The sequence below is a fragment of the Phyllostomus hastatus genome, unplaced genomic scaffold (assembly GCF_019186645.2).
Source record: "Phyllostomus hastatus isolate PE091 unplaced genomic scaffold, TTU_PhHast_1.1 phas_scaffold_755, whole genome shotgun sequence".
Lineage (NCBI taxonomy): Eukaryota > Metazoa > Chordata > Mammalia > Chiroptera > Phyllostomidae > Phyllostomus > Phyllostomus hastatus.
Genome location: NW_025334039.1, coordinates 5,248,290 through 5,261,314, shown reverse-complemented (window position 1 = coordinate 5,261,314; position 13,025 = coordinate 5,248,290). Strand labels below are relative to the sequence as shown.

General features: G+C 41.9%; 1 protein-coding gene across 2 annotated transcripts; it reads right to left on the bottom strand.

The window, feature by feature from the left end:
- Nucleotides 1-5,788: 5,788 nt before the first annotated feature.
- CUNH12orf73 (chromosome unknown C12orf73 homolog) lies at nucleotides 5,789-12,996 on the bottom strand. 2 transcript variants are annotated; one of them, XM_045826468.1, is made up of 4 exons: nucleotides 12,936-12,987; nucleotides 11,383-11,489; nucleotides 9,282-9,399; nucleotides 5,789-7,012 (listed from the first exon to the last, which is right to left on the bottom strand). In XM_045826468.1, the coding sequence occupies exons 3-4, from the start codon at nucleotides 9,387-9,389 to the stop codon at nucleotides 6,917-6,919; spliced, it is 204 nt and encodes a 67-aa protein (XP_045682424.1). In that variant the 5' UTR covers nucleotides 9,390-9,399; nucleotides 11,383-11,489; nucleotides 12,936-12,987; the 3' UTR covers nucleotides 5,789-6,916. The 2 variants fall into 2 exon arrangements, with proteins under 2 accessions (XP_045682424.1, XP_045682423.1); XM_045826467.1 differs by lacking the exon at nucleotides 11,383-11,489 and having other exon boundaries at nucleotides 12,936-12,996.
- Between the last annotated feature and the right edge of the window lie 29 nt (nucleotides 12,997-13,025).

The window sequence follows — 13,025 nt, the reverse complement described above, 5'->3', positions numbered from 1 at the left end:
ACTCCCCCCACAGCTTTACTAAGGTATAATCTCGTACTACTAGTTTCTGGCTTGTGTATGTCACGTATTTGGTTCTCCAGGAAGCACTGCGGTGGAGTACACAGGCTGTTTATTAAGGAGTGTCCTCAGAACACCTGTGGAAGGAAGTGGGCCTGAGCGGAAGGAGAAGTCCAGCTGCCGTGCAGGTCCAAAGACCACCTCCACCAACCCTGGGGAGTTAGGGAGCCAAAGTGGGCCCCTTGAGTCCATCACTGCTCTATAAATTGCTTTTGTCCTGTATTTAGACCCAGAAAAGAGGTTTCCAAGGACTGCCAGAAGTACCACTCACTAACTGGTTGGATAAGACAACAAATTTATTCTCTCAGTTCTGGAGGCCACAAGTCAAATCCAGGTATCAGCAGGGCCATGCTCTGAGATTGGGTAGAATCCTTGAGTCTTCTAGGTAGTGGTAGCCCTCAGTTCCTGGTGTTCCCTGGCTTGTGGCTGCACCACTCCAGTTTCTGCTGCTGTTGTTGCATGGTGTTCTCCCTGTGTGTCTAAGTGGCGTGTTCCTTTTCTTTTATAGACACCATCCATATTGGATTAGAGCCCACCCTAATGACCTCATCCTAACTCATTACATTTGCAAAGACCCTCTTCCCAAATACAGTCACATTCACCTGTCCTGGGGGTTAGGACTGCAACATCTGCAATGGGCAATTCAACCCGTAACTTTTTTTAAAGGTTTTATTTATTTTTAGACAGTAAGGGAGGGAGAGAAACATCAATGTGGTTGCCTCTTGCATGCCCCTTACTGGGAACCTGGCCTGCAGCCCAGGCATGTGCCCTGATTGGGAATCCAACCAGTGACCCTTTGATTCACAGGCTGGCGCTCAATCCACTGAGCCATGCCAGCCAGGGCCCCATAATTTTTTTTAAGTTTTTCAGTTATATTTCATAACAAAGATGCTAGCATGGGTTCCTCAAAATTGGGGGTAAAGAAATTGTGCCAGTCCAAGTCACAACCGTTAGAATTTTGTTACGTACACAATTCCAAAATAACTTCACACTTCCAATATTTCACCTCGGTTCAACTTAATTTGTTAACAAAGACTACTTTCTCTTTGTAAATTCTTATTGAGTTGATTGGGATGACACTGGTTAATAAAATTATATAGGTGTCAAGTGTACAGTTCTCGAAAACATCATCAGTATACTGGATTGTGTCCACCATCCAAAGTCAAGTCTCTTTCTATAACCATTTATTCCCATTTACCCTCTGCCACCTCCCCTTCCCTCTTGTAACCACCACACTGCACAGTGGCAGTAAGGTTTTTGTTTTTGCTTAATCTCTTCAACTTTTTCTCTAAGCCCCACAACCCCTGCCCCTGCTGACAGCTGTCAGTAGGTTTTCTGTATCTATGAGTATGTTTCTACTTAGTTTATCTTCTTCTTTAGATTCCACAAATAAATGAAATCATATGATATTTGTCTTTCTTTGGCTTATTCCACAGAGCACAATACTTTCCAGGTCCATCCATACTGTCACATAAAGTAAAATATCCTGTTTTATGGCCCAGTAATATTCTATTGTGTAAATGGACCACAGCTTTTCTATCCGCTCATTTACTGATGGGCACTTGGGCTGCTTCCAGATCTTGGCTATTGTAAATAATGCTGCAGTAAACATAGGTATGCATGTATTCTTTTGAATCGGTGTTTCCAGTTTCTTCAGATATATTTCCAGAAGCAGAATCTCTGGGTTATAAGGCAGTTTCACTTTTAATTATTTGAGGAAACTCCATACTGCTTTCCACAGTGCATTCCAGCCAATAGTGCACAAGGGTTCCCCTTTCTCCACACCCTCACCAACACTTGTTGTTTGTTGATTTATTGACAATGGCCATTCTGACAAGTGTGAGTTGATATCTCATTGTGGTTTTAATTTGCATTTCTCTGATGATTAGTGACATTGAACATCTTTTCATGTCTATTGGCCATCTGTATGTACTCTTTGAAAAAGTTTATTCAGGTCCTTTGCCAAATGTTTAATTGGATTGTTGAGTTGTATTAAGTTCTTTATAAGATTTGGATATTAACTTTTATCAGCTGTATCATTGGGAAATATGTTCTTTTCATTCAATGGGTTGTCTTTTCATTTTGTTGATGGTTTCCTTTGCTGCACAAAAACTTTATTGATGTAGTCCCATTTGTTTATGTTTTCTTTTGTTTCCCTTGCCCAAGCAGATATATCAGAAAAAAGTATTGCTATAGTGCTATAAGAAATAGCTGAAATTTTACTGCCTATGTTTTCTTCTAGGATTTGTATGGTTTCATGACTTATATTTAGGTCTTTAATCCATTTTGAGTTTATTCTTGTGTAAGTTGGTCTAGTTCCAATTTTTGCATTGATCTGTCCAATTTTCCCAACACCATTTATTGAAGAGACTGTTTTTACCCCATTGTATGTTCTTGCCTCCTCTTGAATATTAATTGACCATAATGGCATTGGTTTGCTTATGGGCTTTCTATTCTGATCCATTGTTCTATGTGTCTTTTTTTAATGCTAGTACCATGCTGTTTTGTTTACTATAGCTTTGTGGTATAGTTTATCAGGTAGCATGATTCCTCCAAACTTGTTCTTCCTTCTCAAGATTGTTGTTGCTATTCAGGGTCTTTTGCAGTGCCATAGAAATATTTGGAGTATTTATTCTAGTTCTGTAAAATACACCACTGATATCTTGACAGGAATTGTGTTGGAATCTGTAGACTACTTTGGGTAGTATAAACATTTTAATGATGTTAATTCTACTTATCCATGAACAGAGAATATCCTTCCATTTATCTGTATCTTCTTCAATTTCTTCCTTCTGTGTCTTTTATGAGTACAAACCTTTCACATCCTTGGTTTAATTTATTCCTAGGTATTTTATTTTTTGATGCAACTGTAAATGGAATTATTTTCTTTCTCCCTCCTTTCTCTCTCTTTTTCTTTCTTGCTAGAGGGGAAGTGAAGCAGACAGAGGAAAAGAAACATCAATGTTCAAGAGAAACATTGATCAATTGCCTCTTGTATACCCCCAATAGGGTACATGGCCCACAACCCAGACATATGCCCTGACTGGGAATCGAACCAGTGAACTTTTGTTTTGCAGGATGATGCCCAACCCACTGAGCCATACAAGGCAGGGCAGTGGGATTATTTTTTCAGTTTCCCTTTCTGACAGTTCATTATTGGTGTATAAAAATGCAACCCATTTCTGGATATTTATTTTGTATGCTGTCACTTTAATGAATTCATTTATCAGTTCTAGTAGGTTTTGGGGGGGGTAATCTTTAAGGTTCTCTATATCCAGTATCATGTCATCTGCAAATAATAATAGTTTTACTCATTCTTTTCCTATTAAGATACCTTTTATTTCTTCTTTCTGTCTTCTTGCTCTGGCTAGGACCTCCAGTCCTAGCTGAATAAGAGTATGAAAGTGGACCTCCCTGTCTTGTTCCTGATCTTAAGGAAAATGCTTTTAGTTTTTGCCCATTGAGTAAGGTGTTGGTACTCTGGGCTAGGGAGCCTGGTGTGGAACTGAGACTCCACACTCCTCAGGGGGAGGATTCACAGCTGAGATACCACTCTGGGATCTCAGCCACAGCCCCTGGGAGCAGGGTCAGCCCTTCTCACATTTCTGCCCTTCCTACCAATCTTGGTGTGGTTTCTCCTGTAAATCCTTGGTTATACGACTTCTGTTCAGACTCTTCAGTTGGTTATTCAGGTTGATTGTTCTACATTTTAGTTGTATTTCCAATTTGGACCTGGGAGGAGGTGAGCGTAGCTTCCACCCACTCCACTGCCATCTTGGATCTCTCCAATAGTACTTTCTAACATTTATAGAAACATTAACTTAGCACCATCAGCACTCACTGTCAATGTCATTTTTATTATAGTTAATTTATAATTCCCACTTGCTGTCATAGTCAAGCTTATACAGAGAAACAATCAAGAATTACAGGAGGGGAATCAGAATGCTTTGATAGGCCAGCATGCCAGGGCCCCAAACTCCAAGACAACAGCTCTTTGTTCAAGACCTTGACCTATGAATCTCTTCATCTGGCTGCTGCATTGCCATTAATAAGGGATGTCAATTGTGTAAAGAAAGGAATGGCTAAAAATTCCATTGATTCATTGTTAACCACAGAGCATTAAAGTCATGTGAAAGATACAGATCACTTCTAAACCCACAACTGGTTTTTCCTGAATTAAGAAAAATGCTGTGGTCCTGGTCAAGTAGCTTGGTTGGTGCATGATCCTATATACCACAAGGTTGCAGGTTCAGTTCCAAGTCAGGACCCATACCTAAACTGCAGGTTTGATCCCTGGTCAGGGTGCATAGAAGAGGCAACTGATGGATGTTTCTCTTTCCCTTTCTTTCCCTCTCCCTCTCTCTCTCAAACATATCCTGAGATGATGATTTGAAAAAATAAAGGAAATTTCTGGTATTCTATCTACATGGTGTCAGATCAGAGTCACTAAACAAGAAATAAGTAAATCTGGTGTTTCTGGAGACTGGGGGAAGTTGCAAAAAATACAAAAAAAGAAAAATAGTCATGTTGTTAAGATCTGAGGCTTCATTTCCAAGACTGATGTTGACCAGAACCTAATTGTCCTGGGGGCTTAATGATTATGGGAAGGCAAGTGCAAGGAAGGAGAGAGGCAGATTTGGATGGTCTGCAGTTGACAACTGAATACAGAATAGCCAGCTGGCAGGGAGGCACGGGGCGGGGGATGGGGAGAGGGTGTGGAGCCACCACGCTGCTCTACCCGCATCTCCACGTGTTCATCCACCCAGACGCGCTCCCGACAGAGGGAAACTTCCGGTGTTAGGTATCATTTGACAGTGTACCTGACACCCATTCGGTCATAACTTTTTGATGTTATATCCAGCCAGCAAGGCATCCATTGCTTTTTATTACACTGCTTCATGGCCAGAATGCCTGTTTGTACTTTCTTCTAGACGTTTATTAACTCTTTGAATAAAGAGTTGCTTTTTATTTTTATGAAATATGTTCCCTAAGTGAAATATGTTCCCTAAGATGCTAGTGAATGAAAACGTAAATATGGTGATGTCTTTTGTGTATTTACAACCAGGACAGAGATGAACGGCTTCATTTCTAGTCCGTGAAACAATTAACCTTTACTGACTCAACATAACGTTGTTTATATTAGGATACCCATTGATTCAGCTACTAAGGAAGGAAAGAGAAACTAAGAGACAATTTAGCTCCCCACTTCACCTTGCCCTATTTAGTAGATATTAAAATTGGTAGATCCTAAGATACTTAAGAATTTCTGGCTCTAAGTCATTTGCCTGTTACTTTTCTTTGTAAAGTTGTACAATTATATGAATAAGTATTTCAATTTCAAGAGAATTCTTATTGAAGTCTATGTGTACTATTGAATCACATACCACATGGCTGTGTGAAGGTGTGTTAGGATTGTTATAATTTAATTTTGAACTAATTTCATAAAAGACCCAATGTGGTGGTGAACGGTTAGTAAATTTTTAGGACCTGTGGGACATGAGGGCATGTTTCTGGAGGTCATTCATCAGGGTCTTTTCCAAGTTCAGGTCCAGGAACACAGGGTTAATCTTGTGTAGAGGCAGAGAGAGAGATTCTCTTATGGAACTAGTATTTCCTCTTAAGCCTTATATCAAGAGAACTCTATGCAAGGTTCCTGTAGTGACCACTTTCTCTAGGAGCTAACAGTCAAAATCAACAGTGACCGCAAATCATATAGCAGTGTGACCATTAGTAGTCTGAATTTTTTTTTATTAAATTTGACATGTTATATTATGTAAGCTTCAGGTGTTCAATGTGTTACTTTGATACACTTATATACTGTAGATGGTTGCTGTTGTAACAATATTTATCATATTACCTAGTTAAAATATAATATCACTGTCTAGATCAGTAATTTTCAACCTTTTTCATCTCATGGCACATATAAACTATGTATTAAAATTCTGCAGCACACCAAAAAAATATATTTTTTGCCGATCTGACAAAAGAAAGATAAGTATAGTTTTGATTCATTCATACCAGACAGTTACTGTTATGTGGGTTGTTGTCATTTTTTTTTACTTGACAATCTAAGGGAAAAGAGGTCAGTGCCCCTGACTAAACAGTCAGGTATCACATGTTCTAAAAAGTCCTGCGGCACAGGGTTGAACACTGCTGGGCTAGCGTCATCACACTGTGCATTATAGTTCTACGGCTCTTTTACTACTTGTTATAAGCCGCACCCTTAAACACCATCACTCTTATACCCCCTCCCCATGCCCTGCTAACCACCATTTTACTCTCTGCTGCTTTGAATTTCACAGGTTTGATGTTTTTAGGTTCCATATATAAGTGATATCACAACAATACTTTTCTTTTTGTTTGATTCATCTCACTTAGTATGCTGTGCTCAAAGCCTATCCATGCTGCGGTCAATGGCAGGATATCCCCCTTTCTCGTGGCTGGAAACACTCATTGTATACATGTTTTACATCTTTCTCACCCATTCATCTGCTAATGGGGTTGTTTTCGTCCCGTGGATAACACTGCAATAAACATGGGAGTGCACATGTCAAAAAAAAAAAAGAATTGTAAGAGCAGGAATCATTGCAAATACTCTAGCTCACACGACAGTCACAACTAAATATCTATCAAACCACATTAAGAAGCTGATGATACACGCTTTGGCAGTTTTCAAGAGACACTAGTGAAATCATCAATAAATCTCAACGCATCAGTTACTATCGAGTGCACCCCTCCTCCCGCAGTTCGAGTTGTATTGGGTGTGTGAGGACAAGCAGTCTGACTCCATAAACTTCAAAAATATACACTGAAGACTTATTATTCACAGAGTTCTTGGCATAGTTGTATTTTGAGGTTTCTACTGTTGAGAAGTTTGAGGTTTTTGTTCTCTCTCTTTCAGTCCCAAAAGCTCCGTTTTGAGTTCTCCAGGCTTTGGGGGAATTTCAGGTATTGTCTATTAAAAACAAAAGAAAACATAGATGCCAGTGCTTTCTTAGACTGTAATTCAATGTGACCTGAAAAACTTCAAAGCAAATAAGAAGTTAAGGACAGAAAGTCCCTTGCTACTCACTGATAAATCCCTATTACGAGAACCCATGGCTGCCCAAGGTCCTTGCTAGCCCTACATTTATGGCTCTACCATCCAGCCTATGTCTTAGTTCTGCAGAACTCCCAGAGGGAGAGTCTGCATCACTACCAACTAACAGATCAAAAATCGGAATAAAGCTTTCCATATATGGAAATGTATTCCTGTGCAATTTACTGCCTCTCTACCATGCATAAAGCAGTAAGCAAAAACATACAAAACTGCATTCAGGAAAGAGGGTCAGGAAAAGCCTGAAAAGGCCACTTTTTTTTTTTTTGGTAAGTCACTTTAGTGAGATTATTTGCATACCATATCATTCATTCACTGTAAGCATAAACTGAATGGCCTTTAGTATGTTCACAACGTTGTGCATCCATCATTACAATTGATTTTAGAACTGCGTCCCCAAGAGACGCCCCAGAGCCATCAGCAGTCACTACTGTCTCCACACAGCCTTCCGGCCTCCGAGCCCCTGCCCTAGGCAATCATTAATCTACTCTTGTCTCTATAGACTGGGCATTTAATATAAATGGAATTATACAGTATGTAGGCTTTTGTGACTAGTTTCTTTCACTTAGCATGTGTTCAAGGTTCATCCCTGTTGTCACATATCAGTGTTTCACGTCCTCTTAGAACAAACAGTATTCCATTACATGGGTATACCACATCTGTGTATGTCCACTGATCAGCTGACAGACAACTTGGATTGTGTCCACTTTTTGGCTCATCTAAAACTCGTATTTTGCCATGTATAATGCACACTTTTTGCCCAAATTTTTGAGGGAAAATAAGGATGCACATTATACATGGTAGCTACTGGAAAATAAAATTTCTTGTACCTTGTATCTGTTTTTGTGTTTTGTAATTATTTGTTACATAAAATTTCTTGTACCATAATATGGTAAAAAAATAATTGCTGCACCCTGGCTGGCGCAGCTCAGTGGACTGAGCGCAAGCTGCGAACCAAAGCATCACAGGTTCGATTCCCAGTCAGGGCACATGCCTGAGTTGCAGGCCACAGCCCCCAGCAACCACACATTGATGTTTCTCTCTCTCTCTCTTTCTCCCTCCCTTCCCTCTCTAAAAAATAAATAAATAAAATCCTTTTAAAAAATAAATTAAAAATAAATGCTAATATTCCTTTAAAATACAAAAAAAAATCTAAATATAAATAAGTAAAATATTGAATTGAGGAATTAAAATGAAAGATTTTTTTCCTGAAAGTTTGGGTCAAAAACATGGGTGCGCATTATACACGGCAAAATATGGGAATACTTCCATGAATATTCACATACAAGTTTTTGTGTGGGCATAAGTTTTTCACTTCTCTCGGGCATAAACGGGGAAGCAGACTGGCTGGGACACACGACTCCATGTTTAACTGAGGACCTGCCAGGCTGTTTGCCACAGCGGCTGCACCCTTCGACATTCCTCACCGCCCTGTATGAGGGTTTGAATTTCTCCACTGCCTCACCAAACCTTGTCATTACTTGGGGTTTTTTTCATTAATAGCCATCATAGTGGTTATAAAGTGGTGTCTTATTGTGGCACAGTCCTTTGTGGACCCTACATTCTAGTGGAGGAAACAAGAAGCAAACAGAGACAAAGGAATAAAGTAATTGTAGATTGTGCCCCGTGCTCTGTGGAAACAAAGGATGGGGACAAAGCAGCAGAGGAGCAATTCTTGTGACGCTGCCCAAAGGACCCCCACTGCTGGAGGAGATTTGAAGCAGAGACCTGAAGTTTTGAAGGAAACCAAGGCAAGATCTGGGAGAAAAGCAGTCCAAGAAGCGATAAAGCATGGCCTTGAGGTAGCAATAGGCCTGATGAACTTGAGAAACAGCAAGGAAGCATGTGTGGCTGCAACAGAGGGAACAAGGAGGAAGGAGATAAGGTAAGGGCCCTGGCAGGCAGGTGCCAGACTGTGTAAGACGTTAAGGCTGTGTATGATTTCTGGGGAAGACTGTGTTAGAGCAGGCAGGCCATGAGGACATGGCATTGCTGCAAATGCAATTGGATGCCATCGTAAGGTTTTTAGGCGCAGGGCAAATGTGCTCCTGACTTTAAGATCACTTTTGCTGCTGCGAGGAGAGCGCAGTGGTCCCAGACCCAGGAACGAGGACCCTCCTGCACTCACCAGGTCTGGCCGGTAGTACCTGTGCACCACTTCAGCCCCTGCGAACATGGCCAGGAGGCTGGCTGCCATCATCTTCACGTAGCTGGTCCAGGGCACTCCCGCGGGCATGGTCAGCAAGCTGGGTGGGGAGGGAAAGTGGGCAGTGTTAGTAGGTTTCCAACTCACGTCTAAACCAAGCTGGGAAATAAGTTTCTCAGCAGTGCAGGACAGGGTCAGAAGACCATCGTTCCCTCCATCCCTGCACCTGGAATCCTTCAGAATTTAAAGACAGCTCTGCAGGAGCCAGCGGAAGGCCCACCCGCCTTGTTTCCCTGCACCCCTCCAAACTCTAGAACTGCAGGCTGCACTCCCACTGGCCCTAGGTATGCTCCCAGGGGCCGACTGTACCTCGGAGGGCACGGGCACTCTGCAGTAGGTCGGAGAGTGGGCAGAAGTGTGTCCAGGAGCCCGAGCAGCCGGCCATCACACCAGTCAGGCGTGCAGGGGCTGGGGCCCCTGCCAGAGAGGACAGTGGGGGCACTGCAGTGCGGGCTTGTGAACTGGGCAGGGCGGGACTTGGGGCCAGGACCAGCATTTTTTTTAAACCGATTCCCAGGTCTTTCCCAGCCCAGGTGTCTGTCTCCCTCATCATTCCCCCATAGTAGGATTTCCCTGGCAGATGCTGAGGCTTAGGTTTGGCTCTGGCTGGATTAATGCATCATTTGTCCCTTTGCGTGCACAAATTGCTGGCGTTAGCCACCTTTAACAAGCGGGTGGAGACTGGCACGCTGAGCAGTGAGTGCTCAGGTGAGGTCACCTTCTAGTGAGTGAAGTTAAAGGCACTCTGTCCCTGTGCCAGATGTCCTTTGATGCCTGAAACACCTACACCGAGACAGCTGTATACCTCTGTGCTATGATGCTACTGGAAAAGAGGAAACCTGAAGTCGACATTTAATTAGGCATTTTTAGGTTGTGCTTTGGTTACAGATTGATTTGTGTTAAGAAAAGGTTAATACAAGACAATTTCAAAGGATTATGGTTGTGTGTATAAGATGAATCATGATATACCCACTTTTTAAACAGGGATGTATATCTGACATAAAATAAATCACATATTTAAAGTACAACATTTGAGGAGGTTTGACATGTGTACACCTGTGTAACCATTCTTAAATCAAAATAATGAACGTATCTATCATACTCAAAGTTTCTTTGTGCCTTTCTTTTTTTTTAATTTTTTAAAGATTTTTTAATTTATTTACTTGTTCTTAGAGAGAAAAGGGAGGGAAAAAGAGAGAGAGAGAGAAACATCAATGTGTGGTTGCAGGGGGCCATAGCCTGCAACCCAGGCATGTGCCCTGACTGGGAATCAAACCTGCAATGCTTTGGTTCACAGCCCACGCTCAATCCACTGAGTTACACCAGCCAAGGCTCTTTGTGCCTTTCTAATCCCCCCACATCGCTTTCTGCCCTGGGCAACCATGGTAAGCAAGCTTACTAGGTTCTTGAAAGGAACAGGAAAACTGGGAGGACAAGGGAAACAAGGTGAAGTGACTTGGCCTTCTTTTGCTTTCCCGTCACACAAGGTCTGTTGGAAGTAGAGACATATTTGGCAAAGACAGGAGATTTTCTCCTAGGCTTTCCCCATCAAGCTCACAGCAGAACAAGTCTGTCTTCCAGGTAGAGTCAGGGTGGTGAGCGAGACATGATGGAACAGGAGTCACTTTGTTGATTGCTTCACCATTCCCACGTTCAATGTCCTGCTCCCCAACAATCTTCTAGTAATCTCTTCATAAGACAGAACTAAACTGAGGCCCCTGGTCTGCTGAGGTTATGAATGGACCTGGCAGACCCAGAAGGCGCAGCCCCAGAAGGCGCAGCCCCACAGTGAGGGAGGTGCTGGTTGCCCAAGGGCAACTCTTCCCGAGTGAAAACCTCCTGAGAAAAGTTTGCAGCTCTTACATGTACTTCCCGTCACCAAATTTACCTCTCTGAAATCAATTAGAAGGCACCTGCTTTAAAACTTTTCTAGACTGTGATCCTAGGTGGTTAGAAACCAGAGAAAAAGAGGATGCACTGCTATTCATTCATTAATTCAACAAATAACTCAATAGATACCTACTGTTTTGTACTGGTCTCAGGTTATCACCAACCAATGTTGTGACTGAACCAGTCCTTTCGGTTCTTATTAGGGCTGTGAGACACCCTTCAGCAATAGCCATCAGGAAACTTTGAAAAGATACAGGTTTATTATTTATAAGACCTGGAAATTACACAGCACACCTGCGGCCCCACAGCAAGGTGGCAGCCAGAGAGTGAGTGAGTGCACCCACGTGCTCGGACCTGGAGTTCCGCTTTTACTGGAGTCAAGTACGGGTGCCTAGGGTTTTACAGTTCACTCTTCATCAGTGAATTTAAAACAAGAGAGTGAAAATTTAAAGCACAGGGGAAGGGGAAAAAACAAGTAGCCCAATGGTCATTTATTGAAATCAACCAAGATTCCTAAAGTAAAGCAGTTCTGGGAGGTGGCCCAGCTCTTCAATGGCTCTTTAACCTATAATGTGTGTGTGTGTGTGTGCATGTGTGTGCATGTGTGTGCATCTGCCTGTATGGTAATGTCTTTATTCTAGATGGTGTGTGTGTGTTAATGTGTGTGTGTCTGGCAACGTGTCTGTTCCAAATAGCCAATCTATGAAATTGGATGCCTCTTAGAAATGAATGCCGCATTCAAAGCTTAAGTGAGGCACCTGCATGAAAAAAAGAAAAAAAGTACCAGGGTTTATACATAGCCACCACGAGTTAGGTTCTGAGTAGTACCTAATAAGGGACACCGTATTTGTAAAGGTTCTGAAAAGTTTTAGAATAGTAAAAGTTGTATTTAAATAATTTACATAATACAAATTAATCATTCTACATATACTCATGAAAGCGCTTTCTTGGATTGCAGAATGAAGAAGCCACATAAAGCGCAGAGGCACAGCCATCTCCCAGCCCACGTTACATTAGTGAGAAATAAACCTTTGTTGCTGTAAACCACTGAGATTTTAGAGTTAGCTTTTACCGCGGCTTCACTAGGGAAAACTAATACAGCAGCCATGTTTTTCATCATGCAAACTAGAGAAAAGGAAAGAGCCATCTCCATTAAGTTATTTAATGAAATCCTTGCACAGCACCAATGACAACTTGAGAATCAATGAGACAAAAACCAGCTGTAAGAGCCATTGAGAAAAAAATAGCGTTGGTCTGTAAGGTTATAAAGAAAACCATGTTTATAACCAAGGTTATCAAGATGCCTCAGTGGCATCTACTATCATAAGCTCCAAACTGATATTTTTTACACACCCAAGGTAAAGCAGACAATAGATGTAAAGTTTTAAAAAGCAGTTTCACAATCATCTCATTTTATACATTAGGAACTTGAGGCCCAAGATGGTAAAGTGGCCTGGACTCCCAGGGTTTCTGATTCCACAGACTCTTCTTTCTCCCACAACATGCTTGATAATTAATGCAAAACAGTTTTTAACCAGGATAAAATTTTGGGTGGAGAGGCCTGGATAATTTTGATCGGTAAGCATAACCGCCCCACCTACACAGCGTCCCCAGAGGACATCATCACCCATTCACTCCCACCACCCGTCCACCCCCTAAGAGTCCTGGGGGGGACAAAAAACTTACGTCAGCGGAGCGCTCACCCTCCCACCTTTGTGTCCTCCACCCTTCCCAAAAGGCCAAGCGGCAGGTAGACACTTGATTGGACTGTCCTAT

Excerpts from the sequence above, each read along its gene's own strand:
- CUNH12orf73 (XM_045826467.1), bottom strand. The coding sequence starts at position 9,389 with ATGCCCGCGGGAGTGCCCTGGACCAGCTACGTGAAGATGATGGCAGCC. Across the intron at positions 7,013-9,281 it reads GGTACTACCGGCCAGACCTG|ACAATACCTGAAATTCCCCC; the intron begins GTGAGTGCAGGA and ends TGTTTTTAATAG.